Source organism: Nothoprocta perdicaria, unplaced genomic scaffold (genome assembly GCF_003342845.1).
Source record: "Nothoprocta perdicaria isolate Ctin4 unplaced genomic scaffold, notPer1 scaffold_120, whole genome shotgun sequence".
Lineage (NCBI taxonomy): Eukaryota > Metazoa > Chordata > Aves > Tinamiformes > Tinamidae > Nothoprocta > Nothoprocta perdicaria.
Window position 1 is genome coordinate 86,538 of NW_020454317.1, and position 25,580 is coordinate 112,117.

At 38.3% G+C, this 25,580-nt stretch overlaps 1 protein-coding gene across 1 annotated transcript in view; it reads right to left on the reverse strand.

Moving 5' to 3' along the window:
- Positions 1 to 25,422, reverse strand: part of ARFGAP3 (ADP ribosylation factor GTPase activating protein 3) — a 44,182-nt gene extending 18,760 nt beyond the window's left edge. The window contains exons 1-11 of the mRNA XM_026054288.1: positions 25,402 to 25,422; positions 19,841 to 19,959; positions 18,637 to 18,709; positions 16,427 to 16,558; positions 14,334 to 14,417; positions 12,276 to 12,357; positions 11,818 to 11,886; positions 10,122 to 10,168; positions 8,099 to 8,244; positions 4,312 to 4,437; positions 3,707 to 3,829 (exon numbers count right to left, since the gene is read on the reverse strand). Coding sequence (XP_025910073.1) covers positions 3,707 to 3,829; positions 4,312 to 4,437; positions 8,099 to 8,244; positions 10,122 to 10,168; positions 11,818 to 11,886; positions 12,276 to 12,357; positions 14,334 to 14,417; positions 16,427 to 16,558; positions 18,637 to 18,663 — 836 coding nt within the window. The 5' untranslated portion in view covers positions 18,664 to 18,709; positions 19,841 to 19,959; positions 25,402 to 25,422. The remainder of the gene's footprint in view (positions 1 to 3,706; positions 3,830 to 4,311; positions 4,438 to 8,098; positions 8,245 to 10,121; positions 10,169 to 11,817; positions 11,887 to 12,275; positions 12,358 to 14,333; positions 14,418 to 16,426; positions 16,559 to 18,636; positions 18,710 to 19,840; positions 19,960 to 25,401) is intronic.
- Positions 25,423 to 25,580: the final 158 nt, after the last annotated feature.

The following is a 25,580-nucleotide window of genomic DNA, read 5'->3' on the forward strand; positions in this document are numbered from 1 at the left end:
AATCCATTTCAATTGCACAAAATGCTAAGCAATATTATGAAATTTAAATTATTCATTTGCAACTACTGCTGCACTAAAAAGTCTACCCATTCTTTTGGCTGGATATGGTCACGAATACATAGCCTGTCTAAAAGGTTTGTTACAATGAAAATAACAGCGCAAAATTCTCATTACATGGAAGTAAACATTTTCTTCAGAGTCCAGTGGGGCACTGGGAAGAACATGGTCAAAACCTCTGGCTAGGAGTCTGAGAACACCTGAGGACGGTCCCTGTGAGCAAGGACTGGGCATCACTATGACCCTGCAAATGGACATACAAGGCTGCCTGTTTGTAAGGCTCGGTACTATTGACTCTCCATTCAAAGAGAATAACAAAGCCACAACTTCCAAGGCATCCTGAATATCCCTGAAACCCAAGCACAAGCCTGTGCTGGTACTGAGCTTCACACAGGCCAAGGCTTCTGGCTAAGCAGCTACTATCCCAGTTCCATAGCAGTCAATATGCAAGTTATGAAGCAAAGAGCCTGCTCCCATTTCCCACAGCATAAACAGGCCTGGTTCACAACTGCAAACAAAGCCTTTGCCTCTGGCTGTGTTTATTATGTCTTAATATCGTTCATTAAGCTTAACGCTGTTAACTAGTACTAAATATCTCTGGGCTTTGTAACATGTTTTATTAAAACAATGTTAAAGATCACATTTCTTAAAAATTAATTTATGCTTTAACAGCTATGACTGTTGCTTCTCTTGCATATCCAAAATGCAAGGAATACATTGCTATTTATAAGAAGAAATGAAGCATGCTTGTCAGTTCTAGTAGTATCTTATCTGGACTGTTTCCCTTTTATCTAAATATACATAGACAACACTACAAATAATGCCATAAATTGATTTAAGCAAAAAGCCAAAGATGAAGAATTTCCCTTAGTGATTAAATAAACTGCCGTAAAGATTTGATATGATTAAGATAGCCAGTACAGCAATCAAAACAACAGGAGGCCAGGATGTGATCACTCAACAGAAACAAGCCCAGGATATTGAAGTAGGCATCTGTGCTCTATGAGAAGCACCTTAAAAAACTCTCTGTATTTATTTTACAAATAGTCAGGACTCTGCTTTTGCAGTTTATGGGAGATGTGACATCTTCAGCAGCGTAATCTCCCATCACTGAGAATATAAAACATCAAGGACAAATTTAGGAAGAATTTTCACAGCAATCCTCTCCTTTTTCCCCCTGAAGGGCAAAGGGAAGGGAATTCAGTGCTTCGAGTGAGGGAGACTCGCTGCACAGGTACCTTGGTCGTCACAGTCTCACCTCACAGAACAGATGTCAGCAGAAACAATTTTCAAACATGCAGTGCAGCAACAACTGGCTCATTTTCCACCCTGCAGATTCTTGAGGGTATGTTTTCCTGATGAAAAAGGTTTCCCTAGTCTCTCCCTATTCTGGATATATATGTAGAAAATAACCAAAARTGACAAGTTGAAAAGAAAGAGAAAGCCACTTCTGCGGGCATGTTAATACAGCATTTCAACCTTTTACAGTTCCTGTGAATTTAAGCTGTTTTCAGTGTGGTATCACATATAAAATAAATAAAAGGAAGGTAGAAACTCCTAGGAAGATTGAGAGATCTGATCAATATGTACAAATACCTGAGGGGAGCATGTAGGGAGAATGGGGACAAACTTTTCTCGGTGGTGGCCAGTGACAGGACAAGGGGAAATGGATGCAAGTGGAAACACAGGCAGTTCCATCTCCACGTGAGGAAGAGCTTCTTTGCTGTGAGGGTGCCAGAGCCCTGGCACAGGCTGCCCAGGGACACTGTGGAGTCTCCTTCTCGGGAGATCTTCCAAACCTGCCTGGATGCCGCCCTGTGCCCCGTGCTCTGGGTGTCCCTGCTGGAACGGGGGGGTTGGACTGGATGATCTCTAGAGGTCCCTTCCAACTTCAACCAGTCTGTGATTCTGTGAAACAGCAGTTACAGCACAAGGAAGTAGCTGGTATTCCAGGCTTCTTTATTCAGCATACATCAGCTTAGAAACATGGCAAGGCTCTCTACATTTGCCAACCACCAGGCTACTTTTTCTTCAGTGTGGTGTTTCAGTTTCTAAGGCCTGTGTTCCTACCGGAGCAGAGAGCACAACCACAGGATACGGGCTGCAAGGAAACTATGATGCGGTGATGTAACTCTTGTCCAGCTAGGGAAGCCAGAGAAGTCTTTAAAAATTCAAGATTGGTGTATAAGAATAAACACGCTACGCACAAAACAACCTGATCTCAGCGCAGCCATCTCAACCACGGGGAAGAGGGGAAAGCTGCAAGAGTCGACGTCAACAAGATGTCCTACTTCTCGTGATCCGTGTTTTCTCCTCAGAGTTTCAGAGCTTTGCAAAATACTTCCTCAGGGAAACTCAGGTACTCAGGGAAAAAATGGCACTTAATAAAAATCAAATGTTGTACTATCAAAATACTAAAATGATACTAAAACTACTTTGCCTCTATTTCGCAGTCATAGCTTGGAATAAAAGARCATATAATATAAACTTGACCAACAATCTGACATTAGGCTTCCTTTAAAGAAGATGGATTTGGATACTAAATCCAACTAGGTTCTATTGTTGCTACAGTAGAAGAACAAGAGCCAGAAACTGCTAGATCACAATTTATCTTCTAATTACTGAACTAAAACACATTTAAAAAGCCTCTTCCATAATTCATAATTTGCCTGCTACTGGACTAATGAATAATTTGGGAGCAATGAGAGTTCTTTTCAGGGAACAAACAGGGAAGCACGAAAATGATACATATTTTATTTTACAAGAGTGCTGCCCATTTGCTTGGTACCACGTTTGCATTTCTGCCGCTGCCGATTACATTACAAAGCAACAGCATTGATGCTCTTGTCTTTTTATTTGCCTATCTACAGGTAACTAGGTACAATTTTTCATGCTTTTTGGCAGTAAGCCAATATAAGCAGCTAATAAAAGCACCACCTGTTTCTTCTCATCAATCCAGACACAGCTGTTTCATCATGATTAGTGTTGACAGGACTAATTCTTTTTTGCTTCCCTACCAACAGTGGTATTTTATACACACCATGTTTGTACACTGACCAAAAAATAATTCCATTATTTTAAGACTAGTTAAACTTTATGTTCAAATATTTAAAGTCTGTAAAGTGAAAATGCTGGAGGCGTGTAATACAATACATCTGACGCACAATATGGCAAAAAGATAAGACTTCTTGCATTTGACAGGTGTCAGTGCACACTGATACACACTGCATTAAACATAGCAGAATATGGTACCACAAGAAACAAAGGCAGCAGACCAAATCASTGGATTCAAGATATGGCAAATTAAAAGTTCAATGCCAAAGGCATAAAGTATAATGTCTTTGCAAAGAACCAAAGACTAGACATGTATCAGACCTGAACAAGACAAAACTCATAAACAAGACAAAATGCAGACCACCTTCCTCTTAGAAGAAAATATCTCATCTTCCTTCTACATGCACTTACCAGTGATATACAGAAGACTACTTTACAACTTTTCTGATTTAGATCATGTTCCCTGAAACCATAACAGGTAAACAGACCTGTGTGGCTGTCATTTTTGATCATATGTTTCAAGCGTATTGTGCGTATTTGAGGATATACCCTGTGCATGCTTCCATGCAACTCAAACAAAAAGCTGTTATGTTACCTTGAACTAGAAGAAAAATATGAGTCTTCTGCATCATCTGAGTACTTTTTCTTTGGTTTTGCAATCGTAGGCGATTCCTGTTCTATTGTCTGCATATCTGAAATGACTGAGTGGGAAATGCCGCTAGGAAACAGAAAGAAAATAAAGAGATGAAAAATTCTTAAGCTAAAAGACTAATCCCCCAAATCTAGTTTCTCCTGGAAAAAAATTATCTGTTGTTCTCTGAAGCAGTCACAAGGTTTTTGAATGCACTTCTGAAACCACTTCAGCAGTTGTAAAACACAGTGAAGTGATTTTTCAAAGTCTTAGCTTTTAATCGATACACTATTGTTTGGGTTGTRTTATTCACTGAAAATGTTGCTGCCGTTCTCCTCCTCCTCAGCTAATTGGGGCAGAAACCCCAAAAAACAATTCATAGTTTAAGTTACTGTCTGACTGGGAGGGTAAGACTTTTAAATCCATCACAACAACCTTACTCCTTCCCCTGACAAATACTAGATGCTTTCATAGCTTAAGTTTCCATACCATTTAATAAGTGAATTCAAGAGTAACTGTACTAAAACTATATAGAACATATTTAAGACAATTTACAGAACTTCACATACCTTCTGTTGCTACCAAATCCGATTCCAAGTCTCTCTAATTCACTTTTCTTCTTATCGGAGAGATTTAACTTTTCATCTTTTGTTTTAATATCAAGATCTCTGTAGGCCAATCTTAAAGATGACACACTGAAACAAAACATACAGCTAATGTGTAACTGCAAAATGCTAAACGTTATGCCAATCTCATAATATTGGTAGAAAGCCACCAACAGAAAATTTGAGGTTAAAAAAATATATTTTCTGTGTTTACTGAAAGCATTATTAACWGGAATGAATCCTGACTATAACAATGGGAGAAGGACAAGAGAGAAGACAGCTTAAAGAGTATCTGGGTCTGTTTATGCCCAGAGTCTTTTTCAAGTTGAATGTGAAATACTGAAGTGCTAACACTTGTACTGTATTTGTACCACAGAACTGCACTGTAATTCATGATACAGTTTTGCATCATCATCAAGTCAACTTGAAGGAGCTTTCTTCGTTTTTGYAATCTTAAGTGCCTTTAATACCAAAGAATTATCAGAAATATCCAGTCACAATATACTGCAGTACCTCAGCATTCAGAATACACCACCAGTAACGTGTTCCCCAACTATGCCTGGCTGTACCTTTTGCTCTCTCCTTCCCTCTACTACCTCCTTTCAGCCTTCTAGAAGACATTTTTATATATACCTTTTATATATCTCTTGCTTAGGTTATACATATCTTATATATCTCTTAAGAGGCAAGTGCTAAAGCTAGGCTGGACCTTCCTCCTCACTGACGATGCTCCTCCCCATCCCCACAAAGTATCTGAGGAGAGAAGGGAACCTTTGTATTCCCAAAAGGGAATATATTCTCAGTAAAGGAACCCTTGAAGCATTCACAAATAGGGTTTTCTGCATAGTTGGCAACACATTTTGTCATCTCAAACTGCCCTATAATTCATGTAATGTCTTTCTGAGATGCTGTGGACTTCCCTAGATCTCAAAAAACTCTTTTCATAATTATTTCATGAAAATGATATTTCAGCAGTACTTTTCACAGGGATAAAATAGCTTTTTAATCTTGATTACAGAATTATAAAAAACATTACTTAATCACRTCTATTAGGTTAAAAGGAATACAAATAGTTATTTCAATGTGGAATGTAGCAGTGTTTACTGCTTCAGTTGCGACTGGCATAAAACAGAAATGACTGTTAGCAGACAAGAATGTAAAGGAGATTTAGGATGCTGCTGGGAGACTTCCTGCCTGAAGTAGATGACTGCTGTTGTCTGTCAACACACATTTTCATTGTAATTTTCCAATCATTTCATGCAGAAGTAGAGATGAAAACAACTTTTTTTCCACCATATGTCCAATCCAATTGTTTATTAAAACTGGCTTGAATGCAAACTTAGTTTTAAACATGAGGACAAGATATCCCTCTACCACAAAGATTAGATGTTCCTACCTAATGCACTCTGACGGGAAACAAAAGTTGTGTGATTGGACCCTTCAGAATGAGAAGGGCACAGAAATTAGTTTTCTTACTTCCCAAGCAAGAGATGCAGTCACTAACCTACCATATGAAGTGGGCCCATCTCATCTTCCACAGGAYGGCAAAAATAAAAGGGAGTGATCTTCATCACATGTGGACGCTCACGTATCCTTTCAGTAACACCTACAGACTTGGATCCTTGAATCCACCAAGTCTTATGTTCAGATGCTTACAATAAAAACAGTGAAATTCAAGGTAGGATCTACCTGTTTAATCATTTTTGAAAACAATAAAATCAGAAAAGCTAATCTTCAAAACACCRAATGCTTCCAGGGAAGTTTTTCCATCTTTTTTTAAAACTTTTTAGGATTGATTTTACATGCCAAATTGAAAACGGTGACTGAAGAGTCAACTTGAAACTGCTACAGAAAAAAATATACCCAGGACTTTAAGGAGAAAGATAACAAGCTTAGTTTATGAAAGTTATTTTATCAACATCAAGATATTCTTACTAGCTGACACTTTACTTGTTATAAGATATTTTTTTAGAGCAGCTCTAATTGTCTATTCTCTTGTCAGTGCACAGTAGAAAATGAAGAAACTTTACATTTTAAATGTAAAGTCTCAGTATTGTTTTTCTTCTAAGTACAAAGCACCATTTCAATTCCAGCCATAATGCAAAAATCACACTGAATTAATTCATTAAAACTAATTATTTCAGCTTTTCAAATTTCAAAAGCCAACATCTAAATTACCTGGAAGCTAATATCATTTTAAAAGTATTCACCCTGCTCTAGTTTAGGTATATACTGCCATCTACAGGTAAAACCCCAAGATGTTTATCTGTAAGCAAAATCATTTATCTTGCCTGTAGTGGGATCAGAGCTGTCATTCGCAGTCCCTCACCCTGCAGCCTTGTCTGGAGGGCTCTGGCCCCTGGAGCCACCCGTGTCACACACTGACCTGAAGCCCAGTACGACTGCACTAGGGACTGCACTGCCGACATACCAGGTCACACTCTACAAGAGGTTGCCTTGGACCCATAAGCTGTGGGCTGACACAAACATTTCTCACCCAAAAGCAGAATCCATTTTAAAAGAATGGCAACTGACAAGGAGCAGCTTATTCTTTTTATTTCATACTATGTCCTTCCTATTCAGCTCATTGGTATGTTTTCAGCAGTCACTAAGAAGGCTTTGTGGTACAGAAGGCTTTGTGGTACAAAGGTAAGGCTTTGTGGTACAAATGCCCAAGGAAAATGAACGATTCTCCTATGATTAACATTTTTGGGGTAYACAAAACATCTATTTCTGCACAGACAGTGTGAGCAAAATGAACAGAGACTAGATTATTGGCCAAAGAACTTGGTAGCACAAGCCCCAAGTGATTCTGTAATTGCTCCCTAATTCAGAAAGTTTCTCAGTAGGTTATAAAGGTGATGTGTCTCAGCACATACAGAGGACTTTAACGTTACTAAAGCAGAGGTTTACACCAGCCATTTCTTCACTAGACTCATTTTGATGACAACTACTACAACATTAGAAATCAAAAACACCTACTGGAAGAAACTAAAGGAAAGAATTACCCAACTGTGCTCCCTTAGCTTTAGGGATGATGGACCAATGGGAAGACGAACAAGCAGACAGAAGGCCTTAGATAAAAATATTCAAAGTTTTTTTGTGAAAACAAAGCTATTTCCGGTATAAATCATTGGAAACTTACAGAAGCAATATCCAGCAATACTTAAATTATTGTCTTCAGTAAAGAAGCTCTTAGAAATATTTTCGTTTGTACATATTGGACTATGCTCCCCTTGCTATTAAGAAGGCTGTTTAGATAGTATTTAGGTCACTACAGTTAAAAAAAAAAAAAAAAAAAAAAAAAAAAAAAAAAAAGGAAAATGAAAACCTTGCTAATAAGAAGGTTGATAAGAAAGTATTTAGGTAACTACAGTTAAAAAAAAAAAAAAAAAAAAAAAAGAAGAGAAAACTCAAGGAGCAAAGTCTTTGTGCTAATACTTAACATGTACTTACACTTTATTCCACTCCATTTACATTTATTAGTAAAACACCTCATTATTCTCAGTTTATATAAAAACAATACTAGTAACACTGAGCTTTTTTGATTGGTTGTATTTTAAGACTGCACTTGGCTACTTCAAGAGAAAATATTAAGTCTATACTTAAAAAAGCAAATTCAGCAGGTACTTTTTGGCCCACTTCAGCCATATTTCAGGACTCTTATTTAAGCAATAACTGAAGTTTAATCTGCCTATCAAATCATGGAGCATGTTTTAYATGGTACACAATTCACATAATTCATACTTACAGTGGTTCTTCCTTCTCAGTTTTCTTACCGATGTGAAGATCCTCATGCTCCTTCATTTTATCTACAGCTTGTGCTTGCTTTTCCATCTCATTAAAGCTTTGGCTGCTCACTTTCTGTGCCCCCAAGCCACCTTTTTTGGCACCAAGCTTGATGTATTAAAAACAGACACAAAATCCAAACATTATAACTGAGACAATCACTTCAGCTGGCTTAATGATCAAATTTGAAAGCAACTGCAAATACTGTATGTTGCTCTGGAAGACAAACGGCCATGAAGATTTGTTCCAAGTGAACCTCTTGGTGCTTAATTTGCAACTYAAATATGGAAAATGTCCTCATTAGCCAGCGTTACCGGTTCTTATGATTAAGAGACACATCTGAAGTTTTAATAAATGTTAACAGGTTACTGCTTTGCAGAGATTCTTTGCAAGTARTTCTATTTCTATCTCCTATTACTTCAACGGGAGAAAATACATGCTTTTACTCTGGTTATCACTGAGTAAAACTAACAAACAAAAAAAGCCTACGGATTATAAGTATGATGAGATACAGTGGGTTCTATCACACGTGGCACAGTACTCGTCTCAGTTTCCCGTGTTTATTCTKGACCTGGAACACTACAGCAATATTTATTTCCATATCACATTCACCTTAACCCACTTTAAAGTCTTCATTTAAGCTCTGGTCTCTGTGCATAGAGAACAGAACAGGCAGGCTTGATACTATAGTGCAAACTGTACATGCAACGTTGAACCCACTCCAGTGCTCCTGAGCTTAAGGGAATATATCCCTTAAGGGGATGCTACCTAAACCTTTCAGAATAGGTCAGAAATGCTTTTTGCATAGGAGGGCCCTCTAGTGGGAGCAAGGATTAATGGACTTCAGCCCAAATCTATCTTCYGCTCCAACAGAACTTGAAAATCATTGCCATTAGGGGAAGTTTCTCTGGATTCAGAAGATGTATAGTAAAATGAGACCAAAGAATGCACTCAACCTTGGAAATATTCTGTGCAAGTCAGTGGAAGTCATTCTGTGGCACACAGGCTAGTAATGCATCTGTGGAACAGTTCGTGTATACAAGGGGGGGTGTGCAAGAAGAAAGAGAAGTTCTCCATGAGATACATACCATGTATGCAATTACATAYATGTATGCAGACCCATACAGAGGTCTGAACCTCCAATTAACTGCTATCTTTGCAGATCATAAAAACAGTTGGAAATGACTGCACTGAACTCTTTTCAAAAAGGAGATGCACTTATCTTTCCTGCAGTTTTGCTCTGAGCATTCTTCAAAGACTGGGTGGAAATGCCTTTTCTCAGAGACTATGCCACATAGACATATTTACATTATATTATGCATTCATATACATATTGCATTATGTTTATATTATATTAAGAACTATTGTAACTCCCTGTTTTCAGGCCTTGCTATAGAAATATATCAATGCCAACCATCTTAGGCAAGCATGCAAGACTGAAGCTCTACTACCAAATGGCAGCCCGTGTCTGTTAAGCAAGAAGAGTTACAATGCATCAGGTCGAGGTGCAGAGACACTGGTTGTAAATAGAGCTGCACAAAACTGTGATACAAACGTTGACTTCAGAAYACATTCTGACATTTTTATTTCCCTCATTTTTAAAAGATATTGCTGGCTGTTCAGATCCAGACAACCCATAAATAAAACGATGCTCAGATGCACATGTGAAAGTTAAGACAGTCTGGTGAGCTGCATACATATATATAGATTCATAATTTAACTGAGGTCAGAAAACAGCCCATATATCTTCAAGCACTCTACTACCTAGTAGCAATAGACTGTTAGAAAATTCATTCTAGCAATAAGTCACTTTGTAGAGGATCTATTCCACTGTTGTGTCCATACACTGTTACCAATAAAAGTGCTCTTTAGTATTTTTAATTTACATGATGTACTTCCACACTCTAATCCACATATTTCCAGAGATCTACAATACAGGCAAAACTATGCATTTTTGCATATATTTGCATATTATATACACTTACCCCCTTTTTAACTTGATTTGGCTTCTTTTTTATGAAGGAGGTGTTCTCTGCAAAGATTAAACACACATTACTTGAGATACAGTTTTATTAATACCAGAACTTCTGAAGCTTATTTCCACAATATCAGCCACAAGACGTAGGGCTTTATGTATTTCAATCCCTAAAAGTATTATTATTTCTACATGAAGAGATTTAAAACTAAACAGTTTCAGGAAAGAGGACTGTGAACAGTACCAAGAAAAGGTGGGAAAGAGTCCCAGATACAGTATATGGCATATCTTGCAAACATCTCTAAGAAATTCATTAGGGTTCAATTTTCACTTCTGGATATCTACTAGTAGACAGATCAGGATTTATGAGTCTAAATCAGATCACAGGTCTATTAAATATAATATTTTTTTCAAGATAAATTGTATCCTTGATAGAAAGGTACTGACCATGCATAAAAGTAGGGCTGATACAGGTAGAGGCACCTGCACCAAAAATCATGACAGTTATCAGAGGTAATAACATTCCGTATCATTAAATAACTAGCAGGTTTTGTTCAACTACCTAGTATTAGGAGCCTAATTTACCACAAGATTTGAAAATTTCGGCTGTGATGCTTTGTATTCAATCTTCTATCACGAACAAGGAAGATTCATGCATACTTTTTTACATATGTTTTCTATAAGACCCTGATAGGACTCCCTGCAGGAAGACTGCAATGCCCCTTATTGACAGCTACATTGAGCTAGYCTGTAAATCTCCCACAAGCAAATTTTCAACACCCAACAGCTACTAAATGCTTGCACATACAAAAAGTGATGAAATTTAAGATGAAATTTAGTCTGAAACAGATGAAATAGTCATACAGAACGGAGATTCTTGGCATAAAATAGAAGCTTTTAATGTCAGTGACAAATAAAGCACTTGTTTTATGGTWACGTGTTACAGATATAAATGAGCAAATTGTGTAGTGTATGTGAATAATAGTATTTTTTCTATACCCTAGTGTCCARCTCATAGAAACAGTGACTATAAAAACACTAATGCAAACCAGGCCTTCTTGAAATACTGGGCTAGACCCAGTGACGACTTCTTTACTAACACCACGATGATTCATATAAAGATGATTCATCTATGTATTTTATTACATTTCACTTTATTTTCTTCAAATGTTTCCTATCTACAGCATGATTCACTCTTCAATGTTATTTAAATTAAGATTCTAGATGCTGAAGACTTGTATTTTTCTCTAGTTTAAATTATATTTTTAATTAAATGTGTTTAAATATGTTTAAATTATATGCTACTTCTAGATAGACAAACAGCTCTATTAATAGAAGGTGTATTTGTTTAAAGTACATAGCAGGCTGTTACACCCAGCACAATGCTCTACTCCACCTGTGTTCTTCAAATGTAGAATCTCAAGCAGCCTAACAGGAGGTGTAAAATATTAATGGTCACCTTTATTACATGTGATGCCTGCAGCATATGAATTCATTGAGTCACGTAAAACAAAAGGGAGAAAAACAACACAGCAAAATTAATTTCTTAGATGGAATACATTAACAGAAAAAATTAAAGCACAATTTCATTTGTTTCATGGATATCAGTATGAAAGTAGGATTTTCCCACCTCATCCCAGTCAAACATTCTCTGCAACAGTGAATACTTAGGCATGCAGTACTGGCTGCTYTCTCCTGCTGCTTACCCTCGTTACCTAACGTAGCCTTTGGCGATGCACTAAGGCAATCGACACTTGGTCCATGCTCTGGGCCACCTAAAAACGTAATAAACAACAACAGCAGAAGTAATAGAAGGCTCATTAGAATACTTAAAACATGAAAACACAATTCTTCATCCCCCAAATCTGTTTTGATGGAGATATTACAATATATTGCTTCTGTCATAATCTTATCAGCTCCTAACAAAGCAGCAGACATCCAAAGATTCACTTGAAACCTTCCAACTCGCACTTTAATTTGGATTTCTTATTAAACATAATTTACAGAGCACTTATTCCTCCACTTCCTAGCATAATTCTAGGAATTCTTTCCTCCCCAAAATTCTTAAATAAMGTTATTATGGTTACATTCTTTAACTGCTGAAGTCGAGTAAATATAACCAGACTATCAGAAAATACAGCTTACTGACGAAGAATCAACATACCTTCATGGCATTCTGAAACATTTTCTGAAGTTTTCTGCTTCAAAGAAATTGGTTCTGATGATCCCCATTCTGTGTTCTTTGCCTTGAGGAGAAGAAAAAAAAAATCAAAGGGCATACAAAATATAAATATGAATAGTGTTGTAACAGTGAAATATTTTAGATTTATTTACCGCAATTTTTCTTTTAACCTATAACAGCAATATAGTAGAGAAAGTCTGGATCATTTATTTACATATAATACCAACCTTTTCCCCACACTAGCCGCTATTTGATAACACTTAATTTTTGATGCTGTGTTGTCTACCTGAGGAGTCCTCCCCCCTTCCTCAGACACATCCTACTGAGCAGCCAGGCTTCCAATCTGGTCTCAAAAGCATCAGGCTGGGATCATCCTTCCCACCAACACTGGGTCCCTAGCAGTTTCTGCTTGTCCCCGCTTAGGACCTCTGTCTCAAAACATCACTCACACACAGACAATCTCTTGCTCCAAGCTATGCAGACCATTTGGCCTTTAACCCCCTTCCTTCAAGGCTAGCCAAAACGTTTGCTGGGGAAATTTAAAAATTAAATAAGATAATTTATGGGTAAAAATAAATAAATTCTTTTATGAGGCTTTGTATCGAGTTTCTACTTCTCCTTCAGGCCACAAAAACATTTACAACATTTCTCTAAAGTACTTTCTCTCTAGCTTGTCTCAGTTTTCTTTCGTGTTTTCCCTTCCCTCACTTTCAAGCATTCTAACGTGTTGCCTTTTGCAGTCCAAAATATTCCATTTATCTTTCCACTATCAGGGCAGATGATTCCCTGACAAAGGCAAAGCATTTGAATTCACAGTAATTGTGTTACTATGCTGTGGCACAAGCACAGTAAACCTTCTCTGTGCAGTAAACCTTTCCAATCTGTAAAATGGAAATACTCTTCCTCCATTTCAGATGATGAAAGGTATTTCTCCAAGTCAAATTTTGGCAGTAAGAGAAGCAAAAAAATACCTCCCCCCAAAAAAAGAGCTGAATTTCCCCTTTTGAAACCTTACAAATATAACAAAAAGCTGACATTTTAAAATACCGCAATTGAAAAAGGAGAAAAAAAACCCTCACTTTTCATTTAAATTGCCATTGATATTTCTCTCCTTAAAAGTCTCACTTACATCTGATTATTAAAAATTCATGCCACTTTTCCTGTATTCACAGAGATTAAGATACAAGCAGCTTTCATAGGCTTTTATTCTTTGCTACTGATGTACACAAACAACAGTACTATTATGAGAGGAAAATGGATAATGGATATAAACTGGTAAAGAGGTCTCACAGCAAAAACTAAAATCAGAATTACACCCAAGCTCCGAAATCGTCTTTACCCCAAAATATGCCTCGTGATGACACTTGCATTTAGATGTCCACAGACTGCAACTATATTAGAAAGCATTTAGACTAGAATTTGCAGTATTGTTTCAGCTTTTTAGAAATACTAGATGTAGTCATAACTTAATTGCTCCAAGTCTAAGATCACAATTGCTTAAGCTGCTTTCACTACAGATATTCTGAGTCTCCAGAAATCTAATTCCTGAAATAAACATAACATCCATCATTACAAGACATTGGCGCAGAAGTGGGATCAAATAAATCATCAGAACCAGGAGTTGCAACAACCTTCAGAATGYTACTTTGGCTTTTAAAAGATGCAAATGTTTTGGAGAAAGAAAAGGCTTAATAAATGATTTAAGACCTCCTAAACTTCATTGATTGAAACCCACGCTTATTTTCCAGTAAATTTAAATCAATGCACCCTCAAGTCAGCAATCATGGGTCAAAGAGGTAGTGTAACTCTAAGAAAAGCACCGTTTTATTTCACTTGCAGATGCAATTTGGGTCATTCTAAACGATCATCTTATAAACTGATTCATATGCAGGAAGAATTYTGAAATCCACTGAAGGAAAAGCAGATAAGTGTTACCTCACTGACCTATGCTTTCTCTTTAAAGTTTTCTTTTAGTGTTTAACCTCCATCACAGTGCACAAGCTAYGAAAACACTAAGAATTTAATACAGGCAATCTGTACCTTGGGAGAAACCTGGGATGCAAAGAAATCTTCCTCTTTGTGTTGAGGTGACACAGGTGGCATTCCACATCCATCTGTCCACAGCTAGAATTAAAAATAAYAACAACTAATTACAGGATAATTGTATAATTTAAAATTCATTAATCTCAAAACTTCTTATTTTTCTCCAGCATGTATTGATTTTTCTGGTATTTTTCTCTCTAGAAATATATTTGAGCTTGAATAATCGTGTTTCTTTTCATCTGTGATGTTTTCCTTTACATTACCCATTTCTTTTCTGGTAAAACACTCAGCAAAATGATGCTGCAGTAAAACATTCACTGGTGGAATTTTGAAATAAGCAAGTTCTTCATATTCACATGTAAGGGTTTTTCTCTAAAAAGTTTATTTTGTACGAAACAAAACAACTATACTAGCAGTATTTTGGAAACAGCTTTCTTAACTGTCTCAGAATGGCTTGGCACTGCTTCATCTTCCCACCTTGTCTCGGAGTCCACACTTAAAGCATAGTTCTGTAAGATGCTAACAAATTTAAGCTATATGTGTTTTCAAAGGCTAAAAGACTCAAAATGCTGAAAGTTACTGATAGAATCCTGCAGGCCAGAACTTCACCTGTGATCTTCAGTCTAAGATCAATCATTATATCTGTACTGAGGGCAAAGAATGCACAAGCAAAACCAGTAACTTCTTTCAAAGGATGCCAAGGAGAGTCACCTCTTTCAAAAAGGTTAATGATCATGTCATGAATGAACCTTATTTCATTATTAGGCAGCCAAATGAAACAGTTAACTTAAGAAAATATATGTATTTTTTCCCAACATGAGTGAGGTGAGATTGGTACTAGAATTAATKATTAAAAAAAGCATCTCTGAGTAATTTACAAGAGCAATTCCAATAGCACATAATCACTTAAGCTTGTAGTATACAACTTAAAACCACATACGTCTTATTTCAAAAATTTTAATAAATATGATTTATATCAAGCTATATTTGCATAGAATCTGTAGTTGAAATAAGACAGTCATGATTCTTCAAAATATTTTAGGGAGCTAATATTTAAAACAAAAATATTCAAATATATATGGAATATTATAAGTTTATGAACATGTTTTACATCTAAGGTTGTTTAATTACTCACAAGAAACATTCTCTGCAGTTAGCAACGTGAACCATTTTATCTGTAACATTTACAACATTGTAATCTATTAAATTTCATRTCCCTATGCGACACACGTATTAGGAAAAGCAAAAAAAGCTTGTTTTTAAAATTCCTACTCAGTTTTTCAGCTTGAAATAAATTAGTCACGGACTTGAGCAAGTTGAATTAAGCAGCCAGAACATTCTTTTTCCAGACACAGAAGAGTTGTCCAACTCATATTTAACACCTCAGCAAACTCTAATTCCACATACTCTGGCTCATATAACTGTCAGTGACCTAACTCTCTTCAAGGTTTTGACAGCATGCATGAACTGTTTCAACATTTTTAATGAAAAACAGCAAGTTTACGGCATAACTGATCTTGCTAATTTTTCAAATATATTTTTGTAAAAACAACAAAAGAACTGTTCGGATCAAAATCCCATTTAAATCTCATATTTTGTTTTTAATTCTATTAGGTTTTTTTTTTTCTTTTTTACATGCTATAATTCTCAAACAGTAACTCATTTCCAAAAAGGCTAAAATACACTATATAGTTTACAGGGAAGTACTACCATAGGGAAGTACAGCATTTCATTTAGACAGACAACACTAACAGAACCCTGCAGCACACGTGTGGAACAAAATATTTCGTTTTTTAAAGAAATTCYGAAGTTTCTTTCTAGAGAAACTCATAGCAGTTACTGCAAGTGTTATAATTACTGAGTTCTGTGCAACCCAGAAGTGAGCTGCAATGTCAGGTTGGGCTGACATCATTATTCTGCCAAACAGGAAAGATAAGCTGCAATCAGTTTCCTCCCAGCTTTACCTATTCATTGCAATGTGTTCCAAGGTAAAAGGCAACCTTTGGCATCACTAATTACAAACTCAGAATAACTCTGGAGAGCAGAAAGTTCTTCAGAAATCAGAATGACCTAGAATGCACTTTACTCACATCGGTACCATGCTTTCTGGTTGCTTGTGTTGCAAGGGATTTAATCTTTTCCTTGTAAAGCTGAGCACCGCGGCTGTTATATTTTGCATTGGTGTCATTTGTAGTGCACCCGTGTTGATGGAAAAAAGCAGACTATGGGGAAGAACATAGAAAATGTTATGAGAAACGGGTTTAAAAATTAATACATTTAGGACAAAAGAATTTGAAGTGATAGCTTCACTGAAGCAAAATAACTCTGACCCTTGTATAAATCTGACTGGTGTATAAATWAATAATAATAATAAAAAAACTAACCACATTAGCAATTTTTTAAAAACAAACAACAGCTTGTAAAAACATACAATAGCTTGTACACAGAGAACCAAGTTCTAAAACGAGCTGTAGAAAGAAAGAGGTCATTGATTCCCAGTTCTTGTGCTAGAGAGGACATTACTGATGCTCTAAAATGCACTGTCTCACTTCATTTCCGACATGCTAAAGAGAGAAATGCATGTTCAATAATACTTGAATAACTGGATATAGGTTTTCCATAAAATGTGTATACACACACCCATGCATGTATATCCCAAACCACTCATTATGACTTTGTGTACACATATTAACTCTTAGACCTTTTGGGGCAACATGTCGTAGGGAACAGCAACAACCAAAAGAGGCAAAATTAAATAATTTAGATTTATTGYTGCTTAAAACATAGTCAAATACTGCTGCTTTGAGGTAACATCAAGATTCTTAAAACTTGTTATTTTGGGAATCATCTTCCTGAAATAATTAAAGAACTTTTCAAACTTTGCCATCTTTTCCTTCTGACTGCCTTAAAACCTTTAGCTAGAAAGAAAGATTTTTCTCATGCAATATCTCTGATGATTACTACAAAAAAAAAGTTTTGACTAAGTAGCACAAGAGAAATTAAATGAGATAATTCATATAAGAACAGTATTGRAATGAAAAGTATAAATTAAAAGAGACTGCAAGAAAGAAATGGAGAAAAGACATCACCATTTCTCAAGAAGGTATCAGGATCATTAAATCAGGGAGACTGATCTACTGAATGCTAGTTAAAGCAAAAACGTTTAACCAAAAAATGCAGATGATTCTTGAATAATACTGATACTGAAGTAGCAATTCTTTGTATGGAGGGAGAGAAAAATAAAACAAACAAACAAAAAAACGCATGAGGATGGTTGAAAAGGTAAGTTCAAAATTGCTAAGCAAAACCATAGAGGGGGGGCCAGTTTGGCTTGGGGGAGAAACACAAAAGAAAAAAAAAGCACTGGAAGCTTATTTCAAGGAAACAATATTAAGGACAAAGCACACATAAACAAAAAAGTTATGGGTCTATTAGCATAGTAAGAATGGCTTAAGGAAGTTGCACGCTTCCAAATTGGGTGGGTCTACTTAAGGAAGTAATCTTTTATCAGCAATCACCTTCAACAAAATGATGAGAAAAGAGGCAAGATTCCAGAAAAGTTGACAAAGGAAAACATTCTCTTTTGAAAAGGAGGTTGGGAACAATGCAGAAGTCAATCTGACTTCAAATTACCAAAAAAAAAAAAAAAAAAGGCAGAACAATTAAAAAAAAATACTAAGTAATAACCAACATACACTTGCCAAAACCCAAACTGTTTTTTCCTGCTATTTTATCTGCTATTTCCTGTCTCTGACAGGGCTGCCTGTCCTATGTTGACTTCAATTATACCAGCAGGTATTGGTCATATCTGAACTTGAGCAACACTTTTGGCAGTGATTTGACATTCTTTGCACATTTTCACATGGCAAGTGAAGAAATATTTCTTGAGAAAAGCTTGTTTTCTCTAGGCTRGAAGAGCTAGAAAACCAGCCATCAGTAGTTAATACTGTTTCACTGTTAAATTGGACTCATATTGAATAGTAGGGACCTGGTGCAGTCTTTTCAATGATTTTATTATGACTTTTTTGTTTTGCTTTTTTTTTTTCTTCAGACAGCAACAACAAAAAAGTAGATGCACGTTATACCAAGATGGAAAAGTTGTAAGAATCTTGGAGAAAAACAGGGGGAAAAAAACATTTGGGGAAAGAAGGGTGAAAGAAAGAGCAACAATTGGTCTGGGAAAATAAAAATATCCCAGAATGTAAGTCAGTAAGAACAAACAATAGCCTCTAAGTCTAACAAGCTTCTATGTGCAAAGCAATTGCCTAGGAGAAGAATATAATTCCTAGGAGGTACTTACAGCATTTGCATTTCCTCCAACTTGCATGCATCTCAGTTGAAACCATGACCAATTAGAATCCAGTTCTGTAGATCTAAGCAGATGCAAATAATGTTACCTCAAAAGCCATTTGAAGTTTCTCTCCYTCCCTTTCTTTTTTTCCCACCTCATCACTTTTTTTGTACAGTGAAAAATACATATGACTAAAAAGAACAGAACCCTAACAACACACATGGTGTAGAAYAAATTTAATAAAGCCATGCATATACAAAAGTGTGAGAAAATTTACCCTTTGAAGAATAGATTTTTCCCTTTAAAAAACACCATTGAAATATATTTTGGGGAATCGTAACTGAATTCCTTGTAGAGAGCAAAAGAATCACATATAATCATATGAATAGACACCAATGTGACTATTCATGCACCATATCACACCAAAAATTCGGGACCCAGTGAATGTCAAGCACATTAATATTGTGATCATCAAGGATGGATTCTTAAGAGTCCTCTTGTAACCCTCCTGCACACAGTGAAAAGGCAGCAGAGGAAGACTATTGATTTAGCTGATGAACATTGGCTGCTCTTATGTGCAAGTCATTCTTACATGCAGTGCTCCTCATTACTTTAACCAACCTTCAATTTCAAATATGTCATTAGGCCAAAGAGAGACATACACTACAGACCATGCATCAGGACACTCACCTGAAATGCSAGAAGCTCAGGCTGCAGCTTTGAACTACAACTGAGAAAACCTGAATGTTGCCCTCAGAGGGGGCAACACCTCAGAGGGGGCCTTTCACACCTGATCCCTCCCTCTAGCCCAGTACTAGCACTCTGGTGGACATTACTGTGAGCTACTGCAGGGAGAAAAAGTGTCAAAAGGTAATTTGGCTCTCTATACTGTTTGGTCTAGGGTTTACCATTAACACCAATATATTTTAACAGTTCATGTGCTGCAGATTTGATTGGGGAAAAATAATATATAAAAGACTCCAACACCAYCCTTACTCAGTTCTTCATTTTCACCATTCACTGTGCAGGGCACAAATTACTGAACCTCACCTATCTACCCAACTCTGAAGCCGCTATCGAATAAACCACAGCTGATGCAAACTTTTTAAAGAGTCTGAATTGGTAGTTAGTAAAAGAATGTGTTTTCCACAACAATAACACCACAGTATTAAAGGCTGTATTAAAAATCTTACCATTTTACCAATTTACTTACCGAATGAAACTCAGATGAACACCAAGTGATCGATGGGTCCCTGAACAATCAATACAGAGGAAAACTCCATACGTTATGCTTGCCCAGCTAGGGTTTTTCGCTCCACAGTCGAAACATACCTTAAAGAAAATAAAGAGCAGGAAATAGATTTAAGCACAAGAACTTCCTGTGATTGTACTAGGCTACCCTTACAGTGATAAGAAATCAACTAATTCATCTTTACTGTATGAATTGATGTGACATCTGTGTATTATCCTAATTTCATAGGCAGGAAAGAAATTACACAATTTGTCCAAGCTTCTAAATTTCCCATAAGGAACAGAATTAGGCTCCATGCATTTCGAGTTTCTCTCCATGATCACAGTACACATCAATCCTTTTCTTATAAGGCCAAAAGGAGGAGGAGGACAACAAAATAAAAGACTCTGTTTTAAACAATTGTAATGAAACAGCCTTGCTCTTGTTTCTAATACAAAAGAGCAAAACAGACTTACAATTACAGAATCAGAGAATGGTTGAGGTCAGCAGGGATCTCTGGAGATCATCTAGYCCAACCCCCTGCGCAAGCTGGATCACCTAGAGCATGCTGCAAAGGATCACACCCAGGCACGTTCTGAATGGCTCCAGAGAAGGAGACTCCACCACCTCTTTGGGCAACCTGTTCCAGTGCTCTAGGATTCTCACAGGAAAGAAGTTTTCCCTCAGATTCAGGAGGAAATTCTTGTGTTTCACTTTGTGCCCACTGCCTCTTGTCCTGACGCTGACCGTCACCAAGAGGTGTCTGTCCCTATCCTCTTGAGACCCTCCATTAAGGTATCTTCACACACGGATAAGATCCCCTCAGCCTTCCCTTCCCCAGCCTCAATAGGCCCAGTCTCAGCCTCTCCTCATAGCAGAGATGCTCCAGTCCCCTTATCTTTGTAGCCCCACATTGAACTCTCTCCAGTAGCTCCTTATCTGTCTTCTACTGGTAAGCGYAGCACTGGACACAGCACTCCAGATGGGGCCTCCCCAGGGCTGAGCAGATGGGGAGGACCATCTCCCTTCATCTGCTGGCAGTTCTCTTCCTAATGCAGCCCAGGATCCCTCTTTGCTTTCCAAGCTTGCCTATGAAGATGTAATGGGAGACAGTGTCAAAAGCCTTGCTGAAGTCAATGCAGACACTATCTGCTGCATTCCCCTCATCTACCCAGACAGTCATTCCACCACAGAAGGTCATTGCATGATTTCTCCTTAGTAAACTCATGCTGAATATTCCTGATCACCTTCTCCTCCTCTGCATTCTTAGAGATGATATCCAGAATGAGCTATTCCATCACCTTTCCAGGGAYGGAGGCGAGGTTGACTGGCCTGTAGTTGTCTGGGTCCCTCCTCCTTGCTCTTTTGAAGACTGGAGCGACACCAGCTTTCTTCCAGTCTTCAAGCACCTTTCCTGTTCTCCATGACCTTTCAAAGATGATGGAGATTGGCCTACCAGTAACACTTCCCAGCTCTGCCAGCACTTGTGGTTGCCCCTCTTTGGAACTCAAAGATTTGAGGGTGTCAAGGTGGCCTAAATGATCTCTAATCCCAGGCTCCCTGGCCATGGGTAAATCTTCCCTTCTCCAGACTTTCTCTCTTGTCTCCTGGGTTCRGGATTCCAGAGTGCTGACCTTAGCAGTAAAGACTGAAGCCAAAAAAGATCTTTACTATCCTTTGTCACCAGGGCCCTCACCCTATTCAGCAGGGCCTCATATTTTTCCTAGTCTTGCTTTTGCTAATGATGTATGTATATTTTTCTTCTTCTATTGCATCACATCCGTTGCCAGATTTAATTCCAAATGCGCTTCACCCTTCCCCATCGCATGCCTGCATATTTTGCCAAATTCCAATATTCCAAGTGGCCCGTCCCCTTTTCCACTTTATGTACATTTCCTTCTTCCATCTGAGTTTCGCCAGGCGCTCCTTGCTCATCCATCCATGCAGATCTGCTACCCCTGACTTCTTACTCATAAGGATGCACTGATCCAGAGCCTGGGGGAAATGATGCTTGAATATGAACCAACTCTTTGGAGCCTCCTTCCATCTAGGACCCTAACCTTTGGGATTGCTCCAAGTAGGTCTCTGAAGGGGCCAAAGTTTGCTTTCCTGAAGCCCAGGGTTGTGRTCCTACGTATCACCCTGCTTCCTCCTCACAGGACCCTGAGCTCCATCATCTCATGGTCACTGAGGATAAGGCTGCCCCCAGCCTTCACATCTCCAACCAGTTGTTCTTTATAAAACATTTTATTATTCTCTGAATAATAAATTTTCCCCTCAAACAGGGGGAAAAAAAACAATTTTGAGTATCACCAGGCATCTAAAAACAAAAAAGATGTTTTAAAATAAACATCCCTAAAAATTCTTTTCCCTTTCCTCTACCACTCTAAGGACCACCTGACTTCACTAGCTTAAACCTYAGTTGCATCATCTTGAATACTAACTGCCACAAGGCAGCATATCGCTCAGTGACCACTCACTTTAAAGTTAACTTTATAAACTGCTTAACCAAGTTTCTGGGAAAGTTATTCACATACATAAAATTTAGCTTCTAAGACTGTGATAYAAGTCTAAGACAAGTGTCTTATTCTCTTGTGAGAAAAGTTTAAGAACTGCCATTTCCATCATGTTATGCAGCATCAATAGAAAGATGTTTCAATAACTTAATACTTCAACTCATTCTGCTTATTGTAACAGGAAGTGAAACTAGAATTAAACCACTTATGAAAATGTTTCCCTTTCCAAAACAGAGTAAGTGTATTTTCTGTAGTGATTTAGATAAAACAGAAGTTATCAAACTGATTATAGAAACCAACTTGAAAGATAAACAATGGGTTGTTTTAAAAATATACTTGTTTTACTTTTGTTTATTTTGTGTTAAGTCATTCCAGGACAACTTGGCCTCAGTGACAGTCCCTTTGAAAAACGGGGCAAAAGGCACAATCGACATGTCCGTGCTGGAGCAAACCCAAAGACACGGGCATAATCTGCAGCAAGCAGTTATTAAATGAGCAACGGGCACCTTGGTCAGGATACCTACGTTAATAAATAAATACATTATGCCTATAGTTTAGTTAGATATGGAAGTGTCCTAATACACAGCGTATAGGAATGTTGGTGTTGGCACTTCAAAGGGGTTCAGTATGTTCACTAATGCAAAACTCACCCTTCAGGTCATGGTTCACAGACACCCTTAACCCGGGACCACCAGGGTGTTGTCTGAACACTAAGCTAATCAACACAGAGCAACTTTCMTGACTGGGCAAGGGTCATCTGAGCCTGAGCAGCTACTGCCTTCATCACCAGCCACGTAGGCCCCCTTCCCCTCTCCTTGCATCAGCAGCAATCACACTTGCTGATGCTACCAGAAATTGCCCGACGGCTCCGTATCAGAGCAAAGGTAGGTCCAACTCGCTCCCCGGCCACATGATCYGCAATGCCAATGGAACCGCAGGAACCGGGATGTTTACCAGAGGAGAAAGGCAGGACTGTCCGTTTTAGATTTGTCATAGTCTGTCTGCCTGGGTACACTATATTCTGCACCTGGTCAAACCAAACAAAAACTGCAATAAAGCATCTCCGCAACAGGCACAGACGGCCGGGTTTCAGCCAGCATGGGTCCTTTAGCCGGCTCTCCACCCAGGCACACCGCGGCGATCACCAACATGAGAAAAGGAAAAGAACTCGAGAGAAACGAATAAAAAGCAACACCTTTTTTTCCAGATTAGAGATGCATGCTAGATTAAAGGAGATTATAGAGCCACATTATCAAAACTGGTTTTCAAAAGTCTTCAAAACTGGTAAGCTTTCGTAAGCTTTCCAAACATTTCAATTAACAATACTGAGTTGCTTGAAGTCTGCGATCATTTTTAGATGTATAAAATGCATTTTGTTTAACAACTGTAACTTTTTTGTAACATATCATCAGGTAGCACTATGCTACATAATACACAAGGAAGAATAAAAACTCCAAAAAACTATTTGTTGTTCTGTCTAAAAAAAACAACTAAAGGCAAGTTACATATACACTTACCTCAAAACAACTCTCCACACAGCAATGTAACACACTATAATCCACAAATTAAACCTCAAATGTACTGACATCATATTTTTTCTTAAGCACATTTGCACCAAGAATTACTGAAGAGCACCTAGCCAAGTATAAATATTCTGGTTCTTCCCAAAGTGTATAAACAACATAACACAATTAAAAAAAAAAAAGCCTTTAAAAGAGAACTTTTCCAATATTTGCATTTCTTTCCCGTGGCAGTGGCAAAGCCCTAGAAATAAGGAATGCAAGCAAAATCAGAAGAATAAACCCAGAGAATAAAGGTATGATCAAAAATGAGAAGACAAAATGATGGCTGCAACAATTTTCATTTAAGAAGATTGTTTGGATACACGGACACAGGAAATTTGTGGGACCTAGGCTGTTGATTTTACTTTCCCTCTTTCCTTCCTGTCTGTCTTTGGGGATCAGCAAGACAKGACTCGACTACAAAGTTAACATGAGTTATCTGCATCTGAACTMCTTCTTTCAAACTGACCTAATCCGAATGGGAACAAGCACCCTGCCAGTATTATTTTGTTAACATTGGCACTAAATAATACAGCRCTTTACATGACTGCAAGGTCAGAAAGATGCGCCTGAGCAAGCACGGGGCTAGGCTAGCACGGTACAATGAGCTCCAGGGAGGAGATATGCTCAAGCAACTCGACTGCCTGATATTCCATCCTTGATAGCACTTTCGTTTGATTCTCTCACGATACCAAGGGCAAGGAAGCATCAGAATAGTGTTACAGGGTTAYTCAACCTCTTAGACCAAGCGTCAGCGCATTTCAGGAGCTCGTAGAAGATTTTCTTTCTAGTCTCTTTGGCGGGCTCTGTTTCCTCGATGGATCCTGCTGCCAAGGCAGGCTGCAAGCACGATGATATGAGAAATGGACTGATGAGTTCTTGCCTCTGATTTTGCAACCCTGGCCTCGTGTTCYGAGTGTCCCTGCTCGAACAGAGGGGATGGACTAGATGATCCCATGAGGTCCCTTCCACCTTCAACCACTCTGTGTGATCTCCTCTCTCCTGGGTACAGGTACACAGCCCACGTATTATCAGTAGATCTGGGCTCAAAGCACAGCATTCATTTCACACCAAAGACCTCCAGGCTCGAGCTTTGGAATGAATAAATAAATAAATAAATAAATAGATAAATAAAGGTGTTTGATAGCAGCGGCACAACGCAGGAAGGGCGGCAGCGGCACAACAGTGCTGAGGGAAGCTCTGCTCCCGGGGGTCTGCCAGGTCTGAGGCACTTGCCAGCTCATAACTAGCCCCTGACTACCTTAATAGGCACAARTAAGTAAATAAGAATAATATCTTATAGTGCCAAAAAGTTAGAAAGCTTAATAGGTGAGTTCAGAGGAGTAAGAAGTTTCACTGCCACGGAAAGTGGCTGCTACAGACCAGCCTATCCGATGGAAAAGATGCATCCAACACTCTCCTGCCTCGCCGCCGCCTCTGAACCGGCCTTTTTYCCTTATCTTACTTTTCCCCTCGGAAGCGGTGCTCCCTCTGCGAGCCCCGGCAGCACCTGCCGGGCGCTGCCCGCCTCCCTAAGCTCGGCTTGGCGGCGGGGCAGCGGCGCCAACGCGGCACTCGGCCCGCGGCTCCTTCCCCCGCGGCTCCTTCCCCCGCGGCTCCTTCCCCCGCGGCTCCTTCCCCCGC